Source organism: Eleutherodactylus coqui, chromosome 10, assembly GCF_035609145.1.
Source record: "Eleutherodactylus coqui strain aEleCoq1 chromosome 10, aEleCoq1.hap1, whole genome shotgun sequence".
Classification (NCBI taxonomy): domain Eukaryota; kingdom Metazoa; phylum Chordata; class Amphibia; order Anura; family Eleutherodactylidae; genus Eleutherodactylus; species Eleutherodactylus coqui.
In genome coordinates, this window is record NC_089846.1 from 5,352,116 (window position 1) to 5,375,781 (window position 23,666).

General features: G+C 48.4%; 1 protein-coding gene across 4 annotated transcripts in view; it reads right to left on the reverse strand.

The window, feature by feature from the left end:
- EXD3 (exonuclease 3'-5' domain containing 3) overlaps nucleotides 1–23,666 on the reverse strand; it is a 275,759-nt gene that overhangs the window by 215,082 nt on the left and 37,011 nt on the right. For 3 of the 4 annotated variants that reach the window (XM_066580059.1, XM_066580060.1, XM_066580061.1), the window contains exons 2-3: nucleotides 6,638–6,689; nucleotides 2,188–2,252 (exon numbers count right to left, since the gene is read on the reverse strand). In XM_066580059.1, coding sequence (XP_066436156.1) covers nucleotides 2,188–2,252; nucleotides 6,638–6,665 — 93 coding nt within the window. In that variant the 5' untranslated portion in view covers nucleotides 6,666–6,689. Of the gene's footprint in view, nucleotides 1–2,187; nucleotides 2,253–6,637; nucleotides 6,690–7,116; nucleotides 7,135–23,666 lie in introns of those variants that run through there. The other variant, XM_066580062.1, reaches the window with a different exon arrangement.

A 23,666-nucleotide genomic window follows, 5' to 3' on the forward strand; every position in this document is an offset into this window, starting at 1 on the left:
TCACATCTTGAAGTAACACTTGTGGCATATAAAGCCCGGGCTATTGGCAATAATTATTTCTCCACACATCCCAACTTTTCATCTTATAATTGGCTTGTCTGTCGGGGTGGCCATCCTTGTCGTTCCATCAAGAGAGGCTTATTGGATTCTCAAACTTAACCCTTTGCAATCCAATTTTGGATTCAATTTCCTAGGGGCTTTCTCTTTCTGCCATTATACAATGGCACCCTCTGCTGGCTAGAGCCAGTACTGCGATATAAGACATGCTGGAGAGGCCGACAACAGAGCGGCCGGTAATCTACAGTAAGAATACCCTGCTGGACGTCTTCCGACATCGGAGCTGTACAGCCTTCAATCAGAAGGTCTTTAGAGGTCACAGTGGATTGGAAAGGGTTAATACTCGTTTTCCTGCAAGTTGGAACAGATCTAATGTATCTATATGGAGTTTGTATTTCGGGCGTTCTGTAAGGGGCAGGTGATTGTATTCATTATGGTGACAACGGCATTGAATCCAATGCATTCATTCTGACGGCCGATGTATTTATGCGTATACGGGGTGTATACGCTTGTGTGAATACAGCCTACTAGAAGTATTGATAGCTGTATATTCTCTTTTAGGTGATGCTATGAAGAAGGCTTTTTCTGAAGCTGAAATGCATTAGAATCCGTTTTTAATATATGCGGTTTTCTTTTAAAGCAGTGTTTCCACCCCAGTCCATGAGACGCCCCAACGGGTCATGTTTTCAGGATCTTCAATTCCTGTCAGTGCCTTAAGGCCCTTTTACACGGGGCGATTATCGTTCTGGTTGGTCCGGCTCCTGTGGGGTTTGAACCATTACACTGTGCAACACGATGTTTGTAACAGATAAGCAGAGAGGCGCTTATAGTAACTTTAGCTGAATTCACACGTGATGTCTGTTTATTTTCCACCATGTAAGGTTTTCCAGTTATGGGGAATAATGTCACCCATTCGCCGTTGTATTATATTTTTTCGAAATCTGCCGATACAATTAATCCGCTCGGCTCGCCGTTAACCTGCTTCATAACACAAATAACAAAAGTGATTGGGCAACTATTTCACAATCACGGTTACACACCGCATGCTGACTGAACACTAAGGGTAGGTTTATGTAACATATAGGGATGTCTCCACCTGGTGTAAACACTGCGGATCATCCAGCAGTAAGTTGTAATTAATGAGCTGTGTCTACAGGTCACTGGGGAGACTAAATAAAGGAATCAAAATCATAAAACAAAAATACATGTTTAGTATCGCTGCTTCTGTAAAAGTGCGATCTATCAAAGTAACGCATTATTTACCACGCACGGTGAACATCGTCTGAAAAAAAGATTAAGAAATGTCAGAAATGCGCTTTTTTGGTCATTCTGTCTCCAAGAAAAAAAATGCAATAAAAAGTGAACAAAAAGTTGTACTTAGAATAAAGTTATGTCATTTTTGTTGCAGTTTGTGGGCCGTAGAAACAAGACGCACCGAAAGATGGCGGAATTTTGTTGTTTCTTTTTCATTTTACTCCACTTAGAACTTTTCAGTACATTACCTGGTTCAGTAAATCGCACCATTGAAAAGTACGACTCATCCCACAAAAAACGAGTCCTCAGACAGCGGCGCTGATGGATAAATAAGGCATTACGATTTTTTACGATGAAAAAAAACCGCTTGGTCACTAAGAAGTTAAATAACTTGAAAATGCGCCGCGATTATTCAGAGTCACCGGTGGAATCAGCATTTTTAATTTTACAGAAACAAATCAATTACTTTCTGTTATGAAAATTTTTAAAAACATTTTTGGGCAGTGTAATCGTCCCGTGTAAAAGGAGAAACTGAAGACAGCGTGCCTAAAATCCTGAATGATGATCGTTCAGTGTAAACAGCAGTCGGTCAGTACTGAACGGCTGCTGCTTACAGTGAATGGGGGCGGGGACTCTCCTCCAGCCGCCCCACCACCCTGCTGGCCGCGCGGTCAGCGATACTCGCCCCTGTGCAGCAGCACCGCAGCCAGGATACATCGTTTGACTGACACTCGCCCCGTATGAAAGCGCCTTCAGACATTGCCACAGAATATCTTGAAAACATGAGCGGACTGGATGCCTTGAGGACTGGAGGTGTGAACACCGTTCTAGAGACTCTTCCATAAGGTCCTGTGCTTCCATGGTGCTGCAGCTTACCTGCTCCACTTCTTTCAGGGCCCAAGCAATGTTCACAGCAGATACAATCTGAGAGAGATAGTGTCCTGGAAGAAGAGAAAACACATGAGCAAGGCCAACATTCTGGTTGTGTCGCTTTCTATAATATTAGATCTAGGGTCGGTGACCACACATGTCCTATTTAGACGCGGCGACAGTCACCTAAACAACGGCAGGTGGGCAGACGTCACCGCTGGGCTGTTGGCGCTCGCGCAGAGCGTTTAGAAGGTGGATCACCGCTGGCTTCTCGCTTGAGTAGGGAGCGTTTACACTCAGTGAGAAGCCGGCGGTCCAGCGGTGATTTTCACGCAGCGACCAGCACACTGTAAATGAATAGCGCCGATGGCTGCGCATTTAGACAACGATTATCACGCAAATGTGTGCGTTTGAACAACTTTTGTGTGATAATCATCACATGTAAATGGTCCTCCACAATCTAAAACCCCACTGTGGACAACGGCCGGGAAACTTTGCTAATAAGAGGAGAGCAGCAGCCGCTGGACGCCTCAGGTGGGCAAGCTTTACCGCATCGTGGGACCGGACCCTTTGTGTTGGAGGCACAGAATGGCTCATACCCGCATTGGCTAGTAGTCATATCCTAGGATGTCAAACAGCAGGCACCAGTAGATAGTTCGAGGGAACTCATGCTTCTAATGACCATCTATAGTCATGTGACAACCCAAGGCCATCATGGGACAAGGGGGTTGTATAGCGCTACCGTGGTCTGGTTACAGAATTGGGCCACGGGATGCTGACCGCTGGGGAGGGTCTCATCAGGGCTTTCCTGCTGGTTTCTGGGATTCTTTTACAAACCCCAAATGTATCCAATTCAGACAACCCCCTAAATAGACGGACCCCGAGGCGTAACGGGAAGCTCCCGGGCCCCAATGCAAAGCCTGTAAGCGGGCCCCCAACTATAATGCTTTATCCATAGTACTGGGCTCCCTATATGGAGGAGAGAGGCTTTATGAGCCCCCTAAGGCTCCTAAGCCCGGGTGCAACCGCATCCCCTATGGTTACGCCAGTGGACTGACACATTTTAACTGCATTGATACATTTTAGCAGGACAGGAGAGATTTCTGCTGTAGTGTTTATTGGTCCTTTTACACGGGATGAGCTTATAGGTAAACGATGTCTGACTGCCCGCCCCCGTGATGCTCGTCCCCGCACCCGCGGCATGAAGCGTTCTCCCCTCCCCCGCCCGCCTTCTGTTTACACTTAATGGCTCATCGCATGTGTTTACGCAGTCTGAACAGTAATCGTCACGTGTAAAAGAGCCATATCTCACAGAGGACTACCTCCATTGGCGCAATATAGCAAACCCTCAGCTGTGAGAAGCATTATGTTTGTACAGGTTTTTAAGCTGCGCATTTAAGCAAGAACGCTCTCATTCACCGACAGCAAGCAGAGACCATAAAAATGATGAAGAATTGAAACACAACATACAATGATTAAGCTGTAATTACTCTGGAAGCATCTCAGACCCTCTTTGCATCACACATACAGCAGTCCAAGCTGACGCTGCGCATGGAGCGGGCTCGGGCGCGGAATGCTGATCGCCACTGTTAAACCTCAGTTCTGTCAGCAGCATTTAAAGAGACAGTCGCCTACTTTTAGCTCTATAAGCCAAGCCCTGGACGCCATGTCTGCAGTGCATTCAGGGGTGCTACTACATAGTCTGCCCATTATAAAGTTAGAGGAGGCAGACTACTTAGCAGCGCCGCACTGAGAGGTGTTACTGGGGGGGGGGGGGGGGGGGGTATAACAGGTACGTCCCCAGACTCAGCGGGTCACCTACTGTCAGCCCATAAGCTTAGCTAAAAGTAGGTGATAAATTCCCTTTAAATGTCCTGAATGGCCAGGGCACCAGAAGATTGCGGGGATGCTTTCCAGGTGTCATGGCTGCCTGGGGGCTTCTAAAGGTCAACATGGGCTGCCATGATTGTTTGACCATGAAAGATGAGGCTGTGGCACGTCTTTAATAGACAACCTGTTAAAATACAGTATAATGCAATACCATAGTGTTTCCTTATACTGTATGAGCAATCAATTGCCAGTTCAAGTCCTGCACTTATCCCACGGAAATCTAGCATTTTTTCCGTGCAGCCATTCTGCAAGATTTCAGTGGGATTTCGGTCCCGTGTGAACCCAGCCTTAAAGTCCAGTTTATTAAAAGATCACATTATGAATCCTGCATGATTAAACAAAAATATACAATTACAGGATTGCACTTTTTGCAATCTATCAAAAAATCGTATATTCCCCAAAATGGTACCAAAACTAACGACAGGTTTCCCAGCCCAAAACGAGTCATCATGCAGCACTATTGAAGACAAAATATAAAAACTATGGGGGGGGGGTCCAACTATGGCAGCAGGAAGCAATTCTTTATTTTAAGAAAACAAAAGGCCTTTCCATTTTGGTATTACTATGTAACACTCCATCCACTCGGTATCGCTGCACTCGTACGGGCCCACAGGATACCTTGAATGCTGTAAAAATAGCCCCCCTCTTCCTCAAAATGGTACAATTGTGTGTGTGTGGGGGGGGGGGGGGGGGGGTTCCCTGACTTCGGCCCACTTGGAAGACTTACAATAGTTTCCAATACATTATATAGTACGTTAAATGGTACAACTGAAAAATACAAACTTGTCCCTCATGTAGATCCGTCACTCAAAAAGTGAAAGTCAATGAAAGTAGGAATCCCAGAATGCAGAACATGACCTGGACACAGGAGCATCACTGACCCTCGGTCAGGAGAAGGTTAATCTTATGTTTTACTGCAAAATACTTCACGATTAGCTGGCAACGCGATTCACCTGGGTGTCTATGGCCGGCATTAGCAGAGCGGTCGGAAGGGAACACATAGAAACACAGGAAGACATGGAAAAGATACAGACAGCAGAGTGACAGGAGATTAGCCAGCAGACTAAATTCCACTAAATCCCCGGCCACGGGGTCAGTAAACACATCTGATCTGTGAATGATCTCACGGATCTATTAGGACTGAGAAATGATCAGTCTGCAGACCTGCTCCATGTAAACACGGAGGGGATGTGCGCTGACTGATCGGATCCCCTGATTTATGGGGATGGAGCTGCTGCATCCGGTCGCCACAGTCCTGGAGATCCATCCACAACCTGCAGCCATAAGGAGTGACACAATGTGGCCAACTAAAGGAATGCTCTACATTTATGTCTATGGAGAGCAACTAGTGTTAATCAGTGGGGGTCCAGTTGCAGAGACCCCCACTGATTGCTAGATTGAAGGGGCTGCGGCGCTCACTGGGGCACTGTGGCCCCTCCGCTGTCTTCGCCACTTTTCAGCTCCTTCCGACGGCTGACGACAGCCAGGTAGAGGCATATAGCGCTTTCTGTAGATCTCTATGCAGGCCATCTTCATCTGCAGCCCCCTCGTTCTAGCGATCAGCAGGGTCTCAGCAGCAGGACCCCCACTGATATGACATGTCTCTATGACATGTTGAAAGTGCTGCTACTTTTTAATCATCATATAATAAAAAGTTCTGCAACTTCCTCATATTTTTGGTGTCTAAACTTCCCACCATGTTGAAGAGCTCTGCTTGCTGTCAATTAATGGAAAACTGTAATGTAAGCCCACATAGAAATGAGGCTAACTTCACACGGCCGAGCACGATATGGGGCCGTGAATCACTCCCCACCATGTGAATAGATAGAACACGCTGTGATTTGCTTCCCGCATTGCGGTGCCATGCAGGAAAACATCGCTCATTCGTACGACCCCATTCAAAAAAATGGGGTTCATAATGGTGTGTCACCATGCACAGATCTCACCCGTGTGAAGCTGGCCTAACAGTTCCTCCACAGCTGGGAGCATGCTACTCTTGTATCCAGCACTGCAGCCGATACATTGTACACGCTCAGCCGATGTACGGCTGCAGGACGGGGCATTCAGGTGTGTTCACACTGAGCAGATCCGCTGCAGACAGACGAGTCTGCATTCAGGCCCGCACACAGATTCTGATGCGGTTTTTCCAGCGGAGTTTGGTGTACCTTCACCCCCTCATTGAGAGGAGGAGGATTCTGCAAGCACAAACCGTGATAATACTGACATGCTCTGTAAAGTCCCGCACGGATTTTGCGTGTATTTTTTCCACAGCGTGTAAACGAGATTTTGAAAACCTCATCCACTTTGCTGCTACGGTAAGTGCTGCACATTTTCCATGCAAGAGTCCATGACAAATCCACCCTGCACAGACAGGATTTTACCATTCAGACACACGGAAAAGCTGGGTGGAAGCTGTAATACCGGTAGCATGCTTCGTTTAGAAGAAATGACACATAATGGTTCCGGCTAGCCGAATTATCTATAGTCCTCATGGTCCTGCCAGATCATGTTGCAGGCCAAATGTACCAGAGAGCAATATACTAAGGAAAAGGTGGGCAAGACTCACCCGCATCACCCGTCCCCACAGACTCCATTATGTCAGGACTTCACCCGCACTCCTGCAAGAGACAAACATATTAGTAATACCGAAGGGTTAGCTGCTCAGAAGACTATTCTGGCATCCGCAGGGGCTTTCGCCCAGTTGGCAGCAGACCCGGGTGTGTTATCACCACAGGACTAGATGCCATCCAGGAGCTGCACACCTACGGGCCTGAAACCGCAATGTGACAATCAGAGAAAGAGGGAAGAGATATGGGGGAGAAAGAGGTGGCATTGACTATATATGAATGTCCCCTTTATTAGAACCCCCAGTCCTTTAGTAGAGCCCCTGTCCCTTTATTAGAGCCTCTGGCTCTCTCACGATAGGCGCCTCCCTGTGGGCACTACAAGAAACCCCCCGTCCGCAGGGCCGATATTCCTGAACGGCTGCGCCTCTGAAGGCCACTAGCTGGGGGTCTCTAATGAGGGGTCATTCAGTGTACACACCCCAACCGATCACTATAGGAGTCCTGAGTTATAGCCACGCAGTATATACAGACATGTCCCGACCCGTGAACTGCGCCAATCTCCATAGCTCAGTCTGGTTTCATCAGGAACCGTTTACATCTTTTGCTGCGTTGGAGACCATTATTCACCGGCGGCGAGTGCGGACTACAACCTGGGATGTGTCGGGTCCATGCGGATGGCGGTGTACCGGGTAGATTAGGATCTGCTGCCCTCTACTGAATGACATACATTACTACAATCTGCTAGAAGTTTTAAAAAATGTCACAGCTTGGTATGAGGAGGGCTGCGGCGAAAACCAAAACATTTCCTGTCCCCTTCAACACTCAGAGTGGTAATTAGCGGCCATGAATGCGTCCTCGCTGCACACCGGGGGCAGTTATTGTACGGCTGCCGCAGGTTTATGTGCTACGTATTGATATTTCACATTGTCCCCACCACTCTTTTTTTGGTTAAGATGGGCGGAGCCTGGCGCCCGGGGGCAGACTGCGCCTCTTAGTAGATTTGTCTCACTTCACAGCAGTCCTCGCTCACACAGACGTTACTTACAGCGATGAGCGCGCCGCTTTCAGCACCGCACTAATCGTGGTTGAACGCTCGCATGGTTTTCAATGGTACCGCTCAGACAGTCAATCCCAGCGCTTTTTTCAGCGCCGCAATTTTCTAGCGGTGTCGGTTCTATTTTTAAGTGTTTAGCGCTCATCAATGATGTGGCGTGCTAAACGCCTGCGTCGGTCGCAGCGAAAATAAAACATGGTACAAAATTTAAATTGCGCCGCTTACCGCAAACGCCTATGTGAGGGAGGCATAAGACCAGTGTACAAAAACCGCTGCGCCAGTGCATACAAGTAGAATTCATAAGACAGTATACACCAAGCTCTTAAGCTCCCCCTAGTGGTGACTGCAGGCAATCAAAATTGTGCCTTTAGGAAAGTCTCTGGCACCATTAGTGCAAAGTCCATGCAGCCGGGTTGTGTCTTGGTTGTGGAAAAGGAGGATACAAGTCCATGCAGCTCGCTAATGAATTAGTGGTCACTGGCTGCCATTAACAAGGCGGCTACCTACACACGGGCGAGTGCGATAAACTACATATTGAGCACGAGAGCATGCGATTAACCTGCAGATACGAGGCGATTTTTAGGCAAAAACACCCCCCTTGCATCACATGTAAAATCCCGATCCTCTTGGGCAAGTTTCACGAGCGATAGTGGATCAGAAGGGTTTCCATTGATTTCAATGGGTAAGCTTGCACTGCAATGGCATGCACATCGCAAGGAATGCGAGAGCCATGCAATGCATTAAAGGTCCCACTGAAATCAATAGGCGATGCATTTTGAAGAGTGCGAAAAGATAGGTCATGCCGCAATTTTTCCCCACATCAGATCGCTCATGTATATGACGCCATTCAAAAGAACGGGGTTCATATTCGCGCGAGATTTGTGAATCTCGCAACGCACAAATCTCACACGAGATTCTCAACCATGTGCAATGAAAGCCTGCAGTGTCACGTTCCTGAACTACAGGCACCATGGCACTCAGGATGTGAGCCGATGACAGGACAATGAGCAGGGATACCGCAGACTCTAATTGGCTGCAGCAGTCACCTGATTTCCCATGACATCATCTATCAAAATAATTAATTATCGAGACCACAGCGCTGGATCCCGGCGGCCGCAGACAGCACATGGCACGCTTAAGACTGAAACCCGAATGAACTGCTCCTGACTAATAAGTGACTGCTTACTTTTAAAGGGGTTGCCATTTACAAAATACTGATCCTCAGGATAGGTCATCAGTAGATCGTCAGGGGTTTGCTGCCCCGGACCCCCACAGATCAGCTGTTCTCTGGGCTATTGTGCTCATTTACTCAGCTGATTTCTGCAGGGAGCAGACAGCTCTGTTCCCACTGCAGTGGCCAGGTTGGGTATTGTAGACTTAAATCTCATTAATTTCAGTGTGAACTTTGCCTGTAATACCAAGCCTGGCCACTGCAGTGGGAACAGAGCTGTCTGCTTCCTGTAAAAATCATCTCAGTACACGAGCACCCCAGCCTAAAAGGACAGTTGTGAGGATCCCTAGCGATGGACCTCTTATTAATGACCTATCCTGGGAATAGGTCATCAGATTTCAAATGGACAACCCCTTTAAGTAACCCAGCATCTGATTTCCGCCTCCAGCACTTTCCTTTTGTGCTGCAAATGAGTGCTGAAAACTTCAGCCTCTGCATTCAGCCCCCCAGGTCCACATGTACCTCCTGTCACCCCACATATGCAGCGGCACCCAACCTTTGCTCAATAGACCTTAGTTTTCGCTCTCAGGACCTTGTGCATTAAGTGCCCATTGGCATGGCCGTATTCCCGGGGCACCTGCTATGTATTCCACGGACACATTACGACCTCATTGTAACTTATGAGGCTATTCAGAGGACGCTGCGTGTTCTATTCTCATCAGATAGGCCATGTCGCTTGCAGCTTTCATGGATGTAATGGTGTTGATGATCACATGTCTCTCCTACACGGCTCACTACGTCTCACCCGTAGGATGTGCCACAGAAGTCAGGTAAGTGCAGATGCCACCTCTGGGACTGGCACCCATCTGTAGGTGTGGCCCCCAGTCTGGCTGTGTGAGGTGGTTGAGATGGAAAGTATCACAAAAACAGTTGGGTGGGCTTTGCCACACAGTTTCCGTGACTCCCATAGAAGTCAATGGAAGTTACACAACCGATGCAGCCAGCGAGTGACGCATCTCACAGCTCTTGGGTTACAGATAAGGTAGATCTCGCTCTGCTTTGCTAATTGCATAACTTCCATGGGAGTTCTGGGAACCGTGTTGCGCTGCTTCCATCGTACGGAGCGCGGTTCCCACTCTGGTCATCATGCTTGCGATGGGAACACCCTTTTAAAGAGGCTGTATCAAGATTGTAAGTTATCCCCTATCCACAGGATAGGGGACAACGATTAGTGGGGTTCTCAGCACTGACATCCCAGCCATTCCCCATCCTCCTCACTATATGGTTACTGCGCCCCCTGCAGGGAGGAGGAGACTGGATGAAGTGCTGGTCGTGCAGGCATAGGAGTGCTTTATTCACTTTCAATGGGACTGCAGAGATACCCCAGCAGCACCCACTCAGCCATTTCCCTCAGCCCCATTGGGGTGAAGGGAGCGCCTCCTGTGGACAGGAGGATAAGTTGCAATCTTGGTACAACCCCTTTAAGCAGCAGGTCACGCACTACATACTTGTTTAGGGGGGGGTCCTGTAGCATCCCATATACTTGTGAGGCACAAAGCACTGTAGACCGAACGGTGATAGTAAGGGAGAGAATATTTTATGGATTGACCTGAGACTGCAGCTTAGCTGCACTGTCTCTCCCCGGTCACCCACATGCTTTACACTGCAGCACTGTTCGTTCAAATTGGTTACAATGCATAAAAAAAACCAAAAAACACTAATTAGAAAAGGCCAACAATCGGTTAAGCTGCACACAGATATTAAAATCCCACGTCAACGCAATCAATAACAGCTTCAGCCTTGGAAGGAAATGATGAAGGCCGATGAAATGTTTGGACATCTCAAAGGATGACTCAAAGGGGAGACGGAGATCAAACAGCGACTTGTGCAAGCGGTGAGCAAGAAGACAAACCAACAGCACAAACTGGATGTCCCCCCTGAACCGCTTCCAGGAACATGAAGTCAGCAAGCAGGAACCTCCTCTAAGGCCTCATTCACACGGGCGGCCCGGATATACGGCCAGACGCGCAGGGAATATGGAGGACTGGATGCATTCATTTGTGTTGGATATCCAGATATGCGTTTTTCGTGTGCATGAATAGAAAAATGTTTTTGTTTTTTTTAAACCCAGCATGTCCGTAATACTGACCGAAATAAGTCAGTAAAGTCAAGGGGATTGCGCAAATCTGCAGCAACTTCGCAGGACGCGCGCACGTTCACCGCATACTTCATGCATTTTCTTTGCACGTGTGAAATTCGCGATGCATATGTATACAAAAAAAGCGACACCCAGTGAGTACACGGTCTACGACCGCAGAGATGTTGTGCATTTCACAGACTGAAACTAAAAGCGCCCGTGTGAATAAGCCCCTACGGTAACCATAGATGAGCTTTCTGCTGCGCCCAGGCCATTCGCATTGGGGTCTTTTGCACAGCACAGGCCATCGCAGGAGTCCTCGTCGGGGGTCTCTGACAACATAATAGAGCATGCCGCGAGGAAGGACCACAGGCAGACCCCATTATTAGCCATTGGGCTCACAGGACAGACCCGAATACTGCAGGGGTACACCCTAGACACAGTGTGAACAGAGCCTGAGGGTGCATGCTCACATTCCCTACTCATAGACGGATGATTAATCCATCACCACATATTCCGAGTAAATTAGTGAAGGACGCAGTAACGATGAGAACATCCGCGCTGCCCTGCCCTTCGCTGCATTGGGTACGTGCCCCCCATTAGATGCCAGGACGCGGAGCAGGGAAGGAAACCCCTAATTGTCCTCCAGGCCTGTAAGGCGATTGGCAGCGAGGCATCCACAGTTATGTTAATGCGCTGGGCGAGCAGATGCCTCCATAGCCGCTGTGTTAAGTAATCCGTTACCCAAGCCCTGCCTAATTAACCAGCGCCCCTGTGGCAGGGAGACGGCCCTCTCTGCTGGGACTGACGCTTTGTAAATATTGGCAGCTGGGCCATGACCCCCTCGTCCCCACGTATCATCTGTCACGCTGCCTGGACCGCAGGCCCAAAGTGACACCAAGCAGCTTTGTAAGCCAAGCCAGGGGGGACCAGGAGACCCCCGGAGGGACGCCATATAGTCACCGCTGCAGATCTGTCCCTGTCAAGGAGGGTCATGTGAGGCGGACACGGCCAAGAACTAGGAAGCCCGAGTATCTAATCCCATCATGTGTGATACTGTCTGCTGAGCCGTATATCTAATCCTATTCTGTGTGATACTGCCTGCTGAGCCGTGTATCTGATCCTATCCTGTGTGATACTGTCTGCTGAGCCGTATATCTAATCCTATTCTGTGTGATACTGCCTGCTGAGCCGTGTATCTGATCCTATCCTGTGTGATACTGTCTGCTGAGCTGTGTATCTAATCCTATCCTGTATGATACTGCCTGCTGAGCTGTGTATCTAATCCTATCCTGTGTGATACTGTCTGCTGAGCCGTGTATCTGATCCTATTCTGTGTGATACTGTCTGCTGAGCCGTGTATCTAATCCTGTGTGATACTGTCTGCTGAGCCGTGTATCTGATCCTATTCTGTGTGATACTGTCTGCTGAACCATGTATCTAATCCTATCCTGTGTGATACTGTCTGCTGAGCTGTGTATCTAATCCAATCATGGACGATATTGCCTGTTGAGCTACTGTATCTAATCCCGTCATGAGCGATACTGTCTGCTGAGCCGTGTATCTAATCCTATCCTGTGTGATACTGTCTGCTGAGCCGTGTATCTAATCCTATCCTGTGTGATACTGTCTGCTGAGCCGTGTATCTAATCCTATCCTGTGTGATACTGTCTGCTGAGCTGTGTATCTAATCCTATCCTGTGTGATACTGACTGCTGAGCCGTGTATCTAATCCTATCCTGTGTGATACTGTCTGCTGAGCCGTGTATCTAATCCTATCCTGTGTGATACTGTCTGCTGAGCTGTGTATCTAATCCTATGCTGTGTGATACTGTCTGCTGAGCCATGTATCTAATCCTATCCTGTGTGATACCGTCTGCTGAGCCGTGTATCTAATCATGAGCTATATTAGGTGCTTTGGTGCATCTAAGGGCTCCTTCACGCTGGCAATCTCGCCAAATATCGTGTCTGAGCGCCGGCGATGCTTGCTCCTGATAATCGCACATTGCGTCTGCCGCCATTTTCTCACATGAAAGTCAATAGGAGTCTCTACTGTTACAAACGCATCGCACGAAAATTGCAAATTTGTGCTTTCTGAGGGGACAAAGGTGGCTTCATAGAGAAACACGAGCGGATCACAAAACGAAGAAATATAGAAACGCGGACGTATGGGACGTGCTGATTATTTTCACTCCACATCGCAGCAGTGAAAACATCACAAATGGGGACGAAGTCATTACAAATGATTGGTTTCATACTTCTGCGTTTTCACTCTCGCTTTGCTCAAAAAATGTGCGATTTTCTCCCAAGTGTGACGGTGCCCAAAGGGTTCACTCCCATGTAAGGGCCCAGACGGCCAGCAGCCAGTGGAAGTCTACTATGATCACTATCACACAGCTGTGACGGTCATGCGTGTGACAGACTCATGTGAACAGCATGTTGATCCAATAGTAAAAAATTGCAAAAGCAGCTTCGCACCTTAATGCACGACGCGGCGGGCGAGTTCAATGCAACCCCGCGGCCTGATAGGAAACAATGGGTGTTATTGCCCAAAGATAGAAGATGCTGCGAGGACACCCCCCCAATCACCGGTGTAACGGACCTGCGGAGAATAACAGCGCAACACACAAAACTCACACGATTTAACCGCTTGTGCAAATGTACCCTCAATGGGGACTCCGAACTCCAAATGGCGTAATACGGAGCATATATATATATATATATATATATATATATATATATATACCCGTGTGAACAAGGCCTTACTCTAGTCCCCTCTCGGGACCCTCCAGCTTGACCGCATTCACACTTGCACGGAAAATGGAAGCGCCAGATCTCACCCCCGACAGACCCCATATAATATAAAGGAGTCAATTGGGCTTCCAGCCCGTCCCCCTGCGTGTGGCCGGGCAGACGAGGGCAGCATGCTGAGCTGTATTACCCAGGGCTTCGTGCCAGATTTATGAAGCACCGAATGGAGCCTCCAACGCAAATGTGATCAACTGGTAATCCACAGCAGTAAAGCAGTATTGCTGCGAGCCAAGACACCGCATGGTAGACGGCGTACTGATCTGTATTACATGATCGCAGTTCGACCTCTTACTATACATGAATGTCCCTCTCTAGGGCAGATACTCCATAACTCATCACCCAGCACCATCATACGCGGAGTCCATTCCCAGTACAGGGCGCCTTTCGCGTACCGTCTGGTTTCACCTCTTTACAAGTGGCCGCAATAGGGCACCATGACTGTCGGCTCAACGTTAGAGCGACTCCTGTTACTGTGGATTGGGTACTGGTGTATTATGTTGCCACCATATATATATATACATACATATTATACACACACTGTGTATTACGTCGCTGCACATGAGAAGCATGCTGCTGGCGGCCGCACCCCTGGCCTGCCATCCTTCCATGCATCACTAATTTTGTGGACAGCAGCAGGGAACTGGTGAGCTGACACGTGGCAGCCTGTTCCACTTCCGTCCCCACCTGCCGCACACAGACATGACAGGAGATAGGAGATTGTGATATCAGCTTAGGGTGCTCGTCAGGTGCACATGCCACCGGGTACATGCATACACAGCGTCCTGCTCACCTCCCCTGGCACTTTATGCTGTATCTTGTCAGCCAATCCGAAGCTAGGGGCGTGACAGGCGCGTTCACTCCTGCTGACAGCTGTCACACCCCTAGCTTCTGGTGGCCTCAAGATACACCAGTATTTGTGGATTGAGGCTGGTGGACAGAACGATCCCCGGCTGCTGCGCCTCCATTTACAGAACGACTATCATCAAGCACAGGAGCGATAGTCGGGTGGCAGTCCATGCGCCCAACAATCGTTCCATGCAAACCGGCCTTAACTAAGCAGCACCCCTCTTATCAAACTCCCTCAGGTGCAAGTTAATAAGCAGAGGTACTTTTCCTCTACCAACCCGACTACCACAGAGCCCTTTACTGGCCATCTCTGGAACACTGCCATCACAAACAAAATACTAACGACCACTTGTCCATGCGTGAGTCAGTGAGTTACATGCTCTGCCCCTGATCCCAGGATGGTGACGTCATCACAGGTCACATTCCATAGCAATTGAGACCGCCCCACCTCAGATGAAGGACCCGTGATGACATCACAGTCATGTGAGTCAGGGCAGAGCATGCAACTTACCCCCTCCGGATGATCAGGGGCGGACGAAGAGTAAATTACATGGTCCGCCCCATATCACATGTCACTGACGTCATAAAAGGTCCTTGATCCCAAGTGTTGCTGTTCGGCTACGTGTTTCTTAGTATTCCATAGCAGCTGAGGAAGGGGCTTTGTAGGGGACGGAATACTAATGAATGCCTACAGCAGCCGTGTGCTTACAGGACCTGTGATGATGTCACTATCATGTGATTAGTTACCTGTGTGAGAGCAGTCTGGGGTCACATGACCAGGGGGTCATCAGTGTGTGCAGGTCTCTGCTGTGCTAATTTTCATCTCCGATGTATGAAGAATGTATGTAGCAGAGGTGTATGTGATGTACATGTAGCACCACCAGAAACACTGGTACTGTATAATTTACTAATAATTACTAGTCAACATACTAACGACCACCTGTCCGGCCATGAGTGAGTTACATGCTCCGCCCCTGATGTCATGACGCTGACATCATCAAAAGGTCCTCAAACATAAAACATGCAGAGCCTAACAGCAACCATGTGCTTACAGGACCTGTGATGACGTCACTATCATGTGATTAGTCACTTGGGCTGTATGTCCATAAGTAACATGCTCCGCCTCTGATCACATGACGGTGACATCATCACGTCCTTCATCCCTGTGCAGATTACGGGTGGACTGCATCCCCTACAAACCCCCGTGGCCTCAGCTGCTATGGAATAATGGTACTATAATTTCCTAATACTGTGTTTCCCCAAAAATAAGACAGACACTGTCTTATATTATTTTTTCCCCAAAAAAGGGTGCCGTGTCTTATTTTCAGGGGGGGGGGGGGTGCCTTATACTTTTCTGGTCTGCGGCGTCCTGATGCCTCACAATGGTGTCCGGCGGTGCTGCACCCTCCTTGTCTCGCAGCTGATCTTCTGCTGGTAACGGGGTTTTGAATACCCCGCCTCCACCAAAGCGAGCGCTGCGATTGGCTAATTGAGCACCGGCAGCCAATCACAGCCGGCGCTCAATGAGCCAATCACAGCCATTCAGTGAGGCATTCACTTTTTTATCCTATTTGTATTGCACTGCATTATACTATAGGGGTACTACAGGGTTATAGGGTCTGCCAGCAGCAGGGGAGCGGCCTCGGCTCTCAGGACTCACACACGGACTCCCACCGCTCTCGATCAGGATAATCTGTAGCCAAGCTGTCCATACAATGTTTTTCAGTCTGTTCCTGTAATGGCCCGAGTAATGAGGCATTGAGTGATTGTCGGCTCACACGTTACTCTTGGCCGTATGGCCGTGGGTCTTTTGGATTGGCCACAGATGCGGCAGCCTATTGCCTCTCGCTCGTCTGCGCCGATGTGACCTGTATCATTCGGGAACAAAAAGAAAACCCCTGCCAACAGCACATTCCTGCCGCCACCCCAGGTACATGCCGCCATGTCATCATCTCCCCTTGTGTCTCATAGGTGAAGCACTGAGCTGTAGCACAACTGTGCAGTGACGCAGGCAGTAACCAGTATGGGCAGCTTCACAAGGGCGTATTTGCATGGGCAAAAATAAGCAGTGAAAAGAGCATGTTGGCGAGTGCGAAATATTACGTACGCCCGTGTGATGTTAGCCTCAGCTGGTACTGATCCAGAGTTAGCTCCTGTATTATGCTTCAGAGCTGTGCTCAATAGTCTGCTCACGGGGTTAGGTCGGGCACACACGAACGTGTTGGAGGTCCGCAGCAGATTTTGGCTGTGAGCCCAGATGGCAACGCTGCATACCTTCTTTTCTTGTATTGCGGATGACTGTGGCGGCTCGCTGTCAATCATGCGCAGTACAGTTTTATTTCCCGCACTGTCACATGGCGATGACGCGGTACCCGCAGGCAATACACAATGTTCATTGTATATGGGGGGTCTCGGAAGGCCTCAGCAAAATAAAGCATGCTGCGATTTTTCATCCACTCGTAAGAGCGAAAAAGCGATTTCACACGTCTTTCAATGCATGCGGTTTGCTGCGGCTCCTGTGCGCTGATTCCATAATAGGGGTCCGCCCGTGTGAGATCGGCCTTAATGTGTACGGTTTCTGCAGGGTTTAGGCTCACACTGGATGGACGCTTTTTATGGCGATTAGAGCAGCGTCCCGTACACCACGCTAACCGCGGTACAACGTCGCCATCGATTTCAATGGGGCCTCACAGACCAGTGTTGATATTCGAGCGCAGTCCGCTCTATTTTCATGCATTTTAGAGCCTTTTACCGTACCTCATCACCCATCACAGTGATGGGTTGCAGTACAAAAATGCTGTAAAATGTTCGAAAATGCTGTGCAAAAATGGCAGCTTCGTGCAGCGTTTCTTGAATGCATGTGTGAGAGCAGCCTTAAAAACACTCAAAACAGTATTTTCCGGAATGAGAAAAAACATTGTTTTTCCAAAACCAGCATCACTCTTGGTAGTGGTTGGCATTGCAGCTGGATCTCATTCACTTCAATGAGACCGAGGCGCAATACCAGACACAGACTATAGTGGTGCCATATCCCCGCTAGGCCTGGCACCATTACCACCCAGAACTCTAAAGGACATCCATGCTTTGTAAAGCGCTGAAGAACAAGTGGTTTCCCCAAAGCCTATAATGGGGGCTTCACGAATGAGAAGATATAAAGAGCAGGAAGACGGAGGGCTCTATCCAACACCTCCTAGCATGGAATCCGGGAGCGCCAAGAGGCCTAATGTGAAGCTGTAACAGAGCCGTCTCCGAATATAGGAAGTCAGCCCTGGAAATTGCTGATTGGTCACGGATTGTGTGTCAGACCCTCCAGATTAGTAGTCACGGTCTCTTGGCCATCGATTGGAAACCTGCACCAAGTGCAGCCGGGGGTCCTGATTAAACTGCATCGAAATTTGACCTTTTAACCCTTTCACCAGCCAGACCTCCAAGAAACCCAGCTAGACACAGATTGTCCTTGCCACAAAAACTCAGCTTTCTTTGACCAGGACCGCCACTGACCATTCTGGTGGCATCAGCTGGCAACGTCAGGTCTGTAATGCGCTGCGGACAGTGTATTCAGCACATCTCACCAAATTTGGGGATCAGCGTTCTGATATCTGAGGCCTTTGGTCTGGTTAGGCCTCCGACACACTGGCTCTTTATATATCCATGTTGGACATAAAATAAAAAAAGGCGACATACAGAGAGCATACGGACCGATAAAATGCAACAAGGCACGGACTGCGTGAAAAAAAACTATTACAATTAGGACATGCAAATACAGGGACTGCCCGCACATTGACAGGTGCCCTTGAGGTGTGCCCGAGGGTCGCCTGCCTTAATCAGAGGAGCGTGTCCGATTCTGGTTTGCAAAGTCGTGTAAGTGCATGCGCGTCATCCGTATGCTTTACATAATCAGAGGCCCATTTTTTTTTCTAGCGTCACTTTTTTGCGCACCCATTGACTTCACGGTCATCTGAGAAATCACAAAATAGGATACCTGCAGGGTTCATCTACACAGACGTGTCCACGCGGCTCGGCTCTGTATCCTGCCTTCACACATGTAGTAAGCGCTGCAGAATCTCCGCTAGTAGAGTCACTGTGGAAGTTCCGCAGCATTTCCAGTACAAGACAAGCAAATTTGGTCTCCCAAGTCTCCTTCACACCTGTAAGAATTTTCTTGCTGTGGATAAGCAACAAGCTTTAGGGCTGGAGTCACCCGGGTCGTATTTTCAAACTGCGAGATCTCCCCTGGGAAAGCACAGCTTCAAAACCGTCGGCACTTAGCTGCAACAAAACCCGTGGCTTCGTCGCATTCTTTTCTGTTGCGGCCGACTCTTCCATAGAGATGAGTGCGGCCGCAGCAGAAAAAAAGAATAAAAAAAGGAATTGATGTGCTGCGTCCCGGGAATCCGAGCTGCAGCGATGTGTGGACGAGATTTTTGACAAATCACATCTACATACCGTGTTTCCCCGAAAATAAGACAGTGTCTTACATTAATTTTTGTTCAAAAAGGTTTAACTTTTTTACATGTATAGCTGCCTGGACACTATTTAAATTGACTTTTTAAATTAACTTAGCAGGGCTTAATTTTGGAGTAGGGCTTATATTTCAAGCAGCCTAAAAAATCTTTTTGCATCCTCAAAAATTCTGGAAAATCATGCTATGTCTTATTTTCAGGGGATGTCTTATTTTCAGGGAAACAGGGTAGCTGGCAAATCCAGGGATTAGCGGCCACAGGCGGATCTGCTGCAGCGAAACTCCACAGCAAATCCGCCCCGTGTGACCCCAGCCTAAAAGCGTTGCGGAAAATGAATCCACCCCATGTTGCAGAAGCGGTGTGGAAATGTAGCAGATTTCCTCCATAGGGATCAATGGAGGAGAACCTGAAAACGACATAAAAATCTGCAAATACACTTTTGTTGCGGATTGTGAAGAGTTTCAGCTGTGGAAACGCACCCGAATCTGCGTTTGTTGAGGTTTGTATATAGAGAGTTTACCAGTGTGCCGTCCGCGCAGGAACCCCGGCCGCCATGCCACAAACACGCAACACATCCTGCAGATGAAAAGACGCACGCAAAACCGCAAGTACATATGCAAATTCTGCAAAACCCGTTAACTGCGTCCACCTGCAGAAAACCAACTGAGCTGTCCCGTAAAGGGTCCGTCAGGGTGTAGCCCCCCTGTAAACCCCTGGATAGAAGCACCAAGCCTACATCTGCAGGGGGGTTTATTTACGGTCAGCAATGATTTCATTATCTGCCTAGATCTAACATGACTTTACTCTAACGAGTGGGCGATCGTGGCAGCGCGGGGGCACTGGGGACCAAATTGGATTATACGGTGGATGAGGGACATCTGGGGCCCGTTTGCAGTTGTTTACGGTAATATGACATGTACACATGTGTGCAGATAGCGGAGAGACGGAGCGACGCCTGCATATATGTACATGAAGATTGTGTGCGCAGATAGACAAGTCGGCAATGTGGAGATCTCTCCATTACGGTCTGATACAAACAACGCGCCGGGGAACAGGCGGATCTGGAGTCGGGCAAACTGAAACCATCTGTACAAATTGTTAACGCCAAACAGCTTCCTGCAGCTTGCCGTTCCCCTTTCGCTCCCTCCGTAAAATCTCCATTAGTTTTTAACCCCATTTCCTTGGAACCCAAGGCCGGCTTCATCACACCAGATGTTTGGTCGGGACCTCCTTTACGCGGAACTTTGTCTTAAGGGTAAATGTTGCACAGTGCAAAGGTTTGTCATTTCTAGACGCCGGCGCCAATGAGTCTGTTTGGCATAAAGTGCTTGCACGCCCGTCCTGGTGGCACAGTATATACATTAAACAGCCTCATTATTAGCCCCATCTAGTAGCGTTGGACTCCTTTTGCCTTCAAAACCGCAGCAATTCGCCATGGTGTATAGATTCCACTCGGTGATGAAACCGCTCTGCAGGAATATCGGCCCCTGCGGACAAGAAGCTTCATGCAGTTAGCGCACATTAGATGGAGGTGCTGACATGTTCTGACCGGCTGACAGGTAGGGGTCAGCGATGGGAGGGCCAAAATTATATTTAAAAAATTAAGTCTGACAACCCCTGTAACTGAATTTCATCCACATGAAATCCGCAAATGAACAATGCAAAGGCTGAAGAAAAGCCATAGCCTCTGCACCAAAATTGGCACCGCTTGGTGCAGTCTGTTGTCATACCTTACTACGAAAACATTGTCCCCATCGATAACCGCACCATCACTGTAGATTACCCCATTCAGCATCTCGACAATACCCAGGAGTCCGAGGGCCGACACGGGCCGACACTGACAAGTCAATTGACACTTCAAACTGTACGCCCCACTAAGAACTTGTAAGAGAAGATCCTGTATCCCAACAGTAGAACTATTTATGCAATCCACCTATAGATTACTGGAGGCTCCAAAACTACAAGCCCCAACATAGTCCTGACTGGGAACAGTCCTCTGAAGGGTTAATGCAGGGACTATCTTACAAACATGCCCTTTACTGTGAGGCACGCCGCTTGGTCTGGGAAATCAACTCAGTTGTGTTCAGCTAAAAGGCCACTACCTAATTCACGAGGAGGGGAATGAAGTCCACGGTGCTCAGTGAGTTGTGCCGGACCCTTCCCCTCCCAGCTCCAGAAGGGGGATCCTCCTGCAGACGGGCCTTGTTGGTCAGGGCATCCAGCATCAGGTCAGACGCGACCCAATAACCGGAAAGCCACGTTAAATCATCACACAGGCTAATAACTCTGGGGTGATGATCGGCTACCCTCAAACACCCACCCAAATGGTGTTCCACATTATTAGGCAAGGTAGGTATTAATAGGGTTACAGGTAAAATGGAAAAACGTTTGGTCCAGTGTTAAGGCCCATTTAGACGGGACGAATGTCGGGCCAACGATCTTATAGTCCTGCGGTGTGTTGGGGTCCGGGAATATGGTGGTCAGACGGTCATCCTTGTGTAGGTATGATGGAGTTTCTTTGTGGTTTTCCTTCGTACCTCTAGTTGTGGATTGTAGGTCACTACTAGAGGCACACGATTGTTTCTTTCCTTCTCCTTGTATTGGAGTAGTTGATTCCGGGGGATCCGGGTGGCTCTGGCGATTCCGGGGGATCCGGGTGGCTCTGGCGATTCCGGGGGATCCGGGTGGCTCTGGCGATTCCGGGGGATCCGGGTGGCTCTGGCGATTCCGGGGGATCCGGGTGGCTCTGGCGATTCCGGGGGATCCGGGTGGCTCTGGCGATTCCGGGGGATCCGGGTGGCTCTGGCGATTCCGGGGGATCCGGGTGGCTCTGGCGATTCCGGGGGATCCGGGTGGCTCTGGCGATTCCGGGGGATCCGGGTGGCTCTGGCGATTTGGTCATGGATTGAGGTGGGATGGTCGCCCTGATTTAAAAATGGGTTTTAGGTTTTAGTTCAAAGTGTGTGATAGACATGATGATTAGTAAGTATAAAATGTCTATTGATTTGTATAAACCAAATGTATTATGCTATTGTAATGACTTTTAACTTAGTGGAGGGTAATGGCCACACAATCTCATCATGGTATTTGCTAGACAATGGCATGATGAAAGATGTGTGGTGTAATGTTAGCTAAGTACATAAAGTTGCACAAACAGCCTCTAAGAGTTAAAGGTCATAGTGTTATATGTATACTTGTCCAATACTGAGTGTTTACCTAGCCCTCTTCCACCCCCCATACTGAAGTTAGTTAAATAATGAGTTGACACGCACACAGAAATGCCTTCAGCTAGGACAAAGTCCACGCTACATCAAGACTTGAGGAAGGGTGGGCAGAGAGGCGGGGGATTCTATATGATCCGACAAATGAGAATCCTATATGTTACTGATGTAATCTGTTGCACGCCCATTAAAGGGCAGGTGTTATGTCTTGCAATAAAAAGGGGCTGTCTGGGTGTTTCTCTCCAGAGCCATTTTGGATATGAGACTAATAACTTGTGTCTGATCTGGTCGATGATGTGTGCACACTATACAATTTGGAAGCTACAAAATACCCCGAAACCTGCTGGAGAAAACCATAATCCAGATCAAGTGCTTGTTTTATTTCTCCTCTCCCTTTAGATGTGCGGTTTCAGACAGATTTGTTAATTAGATTGCCCGGTGATTTTGGTTAAAGGGAAAGTTACTTAAAGAGAATGTCACATTATTAGGCAAGTAACATGAAAAGTTTGAAATAGTCCAATTTCTTGCAAACATTTGATATTTCATGGAAACTGAAGAGAGATTGTCAAACTGTAAAAAGCTATGCGAGCGATTCATAGCACAGGCCTATACAATCTGATAAAAGCTTAAGAAGGAAATTAAATCTTATTAAGAAGGGCAGTAAGCAGGTATTTGGAGGTGCTCGTGCCACCAGAGTGCCACAAACCTCTCGATGCAGGATCCTCCAGAGGCTGTCAGCTCTGCATAAAGCTGTAGTTTGGTCACCCTTGTACTGATCCTGAGTTACATCCTGTATTATACCCCAGAGCTGCACTCACTATTCTGCTGGTGGAGTCACTGTGTACATACATTACTTATCCTGTACTGCTCCTGCGTTACATCCTGTATTATACTCCACAGCTGCACTTACTATTCTGCTGGTGGAGTCACTGTGTACATACATTACTTATCCTGTACTGCTCCTGCGTTACATCCTGTATTATACTCCAGAGCTGCACTCACTATTCTGCTGATGGAGTCACTGTGTACATACATTATTTATCCTGTACTGATCCTGAGTTACATCCTGTATTATACTCCAGAGCTGCACTCACTATTCTGCTGGTGGAGTCACTGTGTACATACATTACTTATCCTGTACTGATCCCGAGTTACATCCTGTATTATCCTCCAGAGCTCCACTCACTATTCTGCTGGTGGAGTCACTGTGTACATACATTACTTATCCTGTACTGATCCTGAGTTACATCCTGTATTATACCCCAGAGCTGCACTCACTATTCTGCTGCTGGAGTCACTGTGTACATACATTACTTATCCTGTAC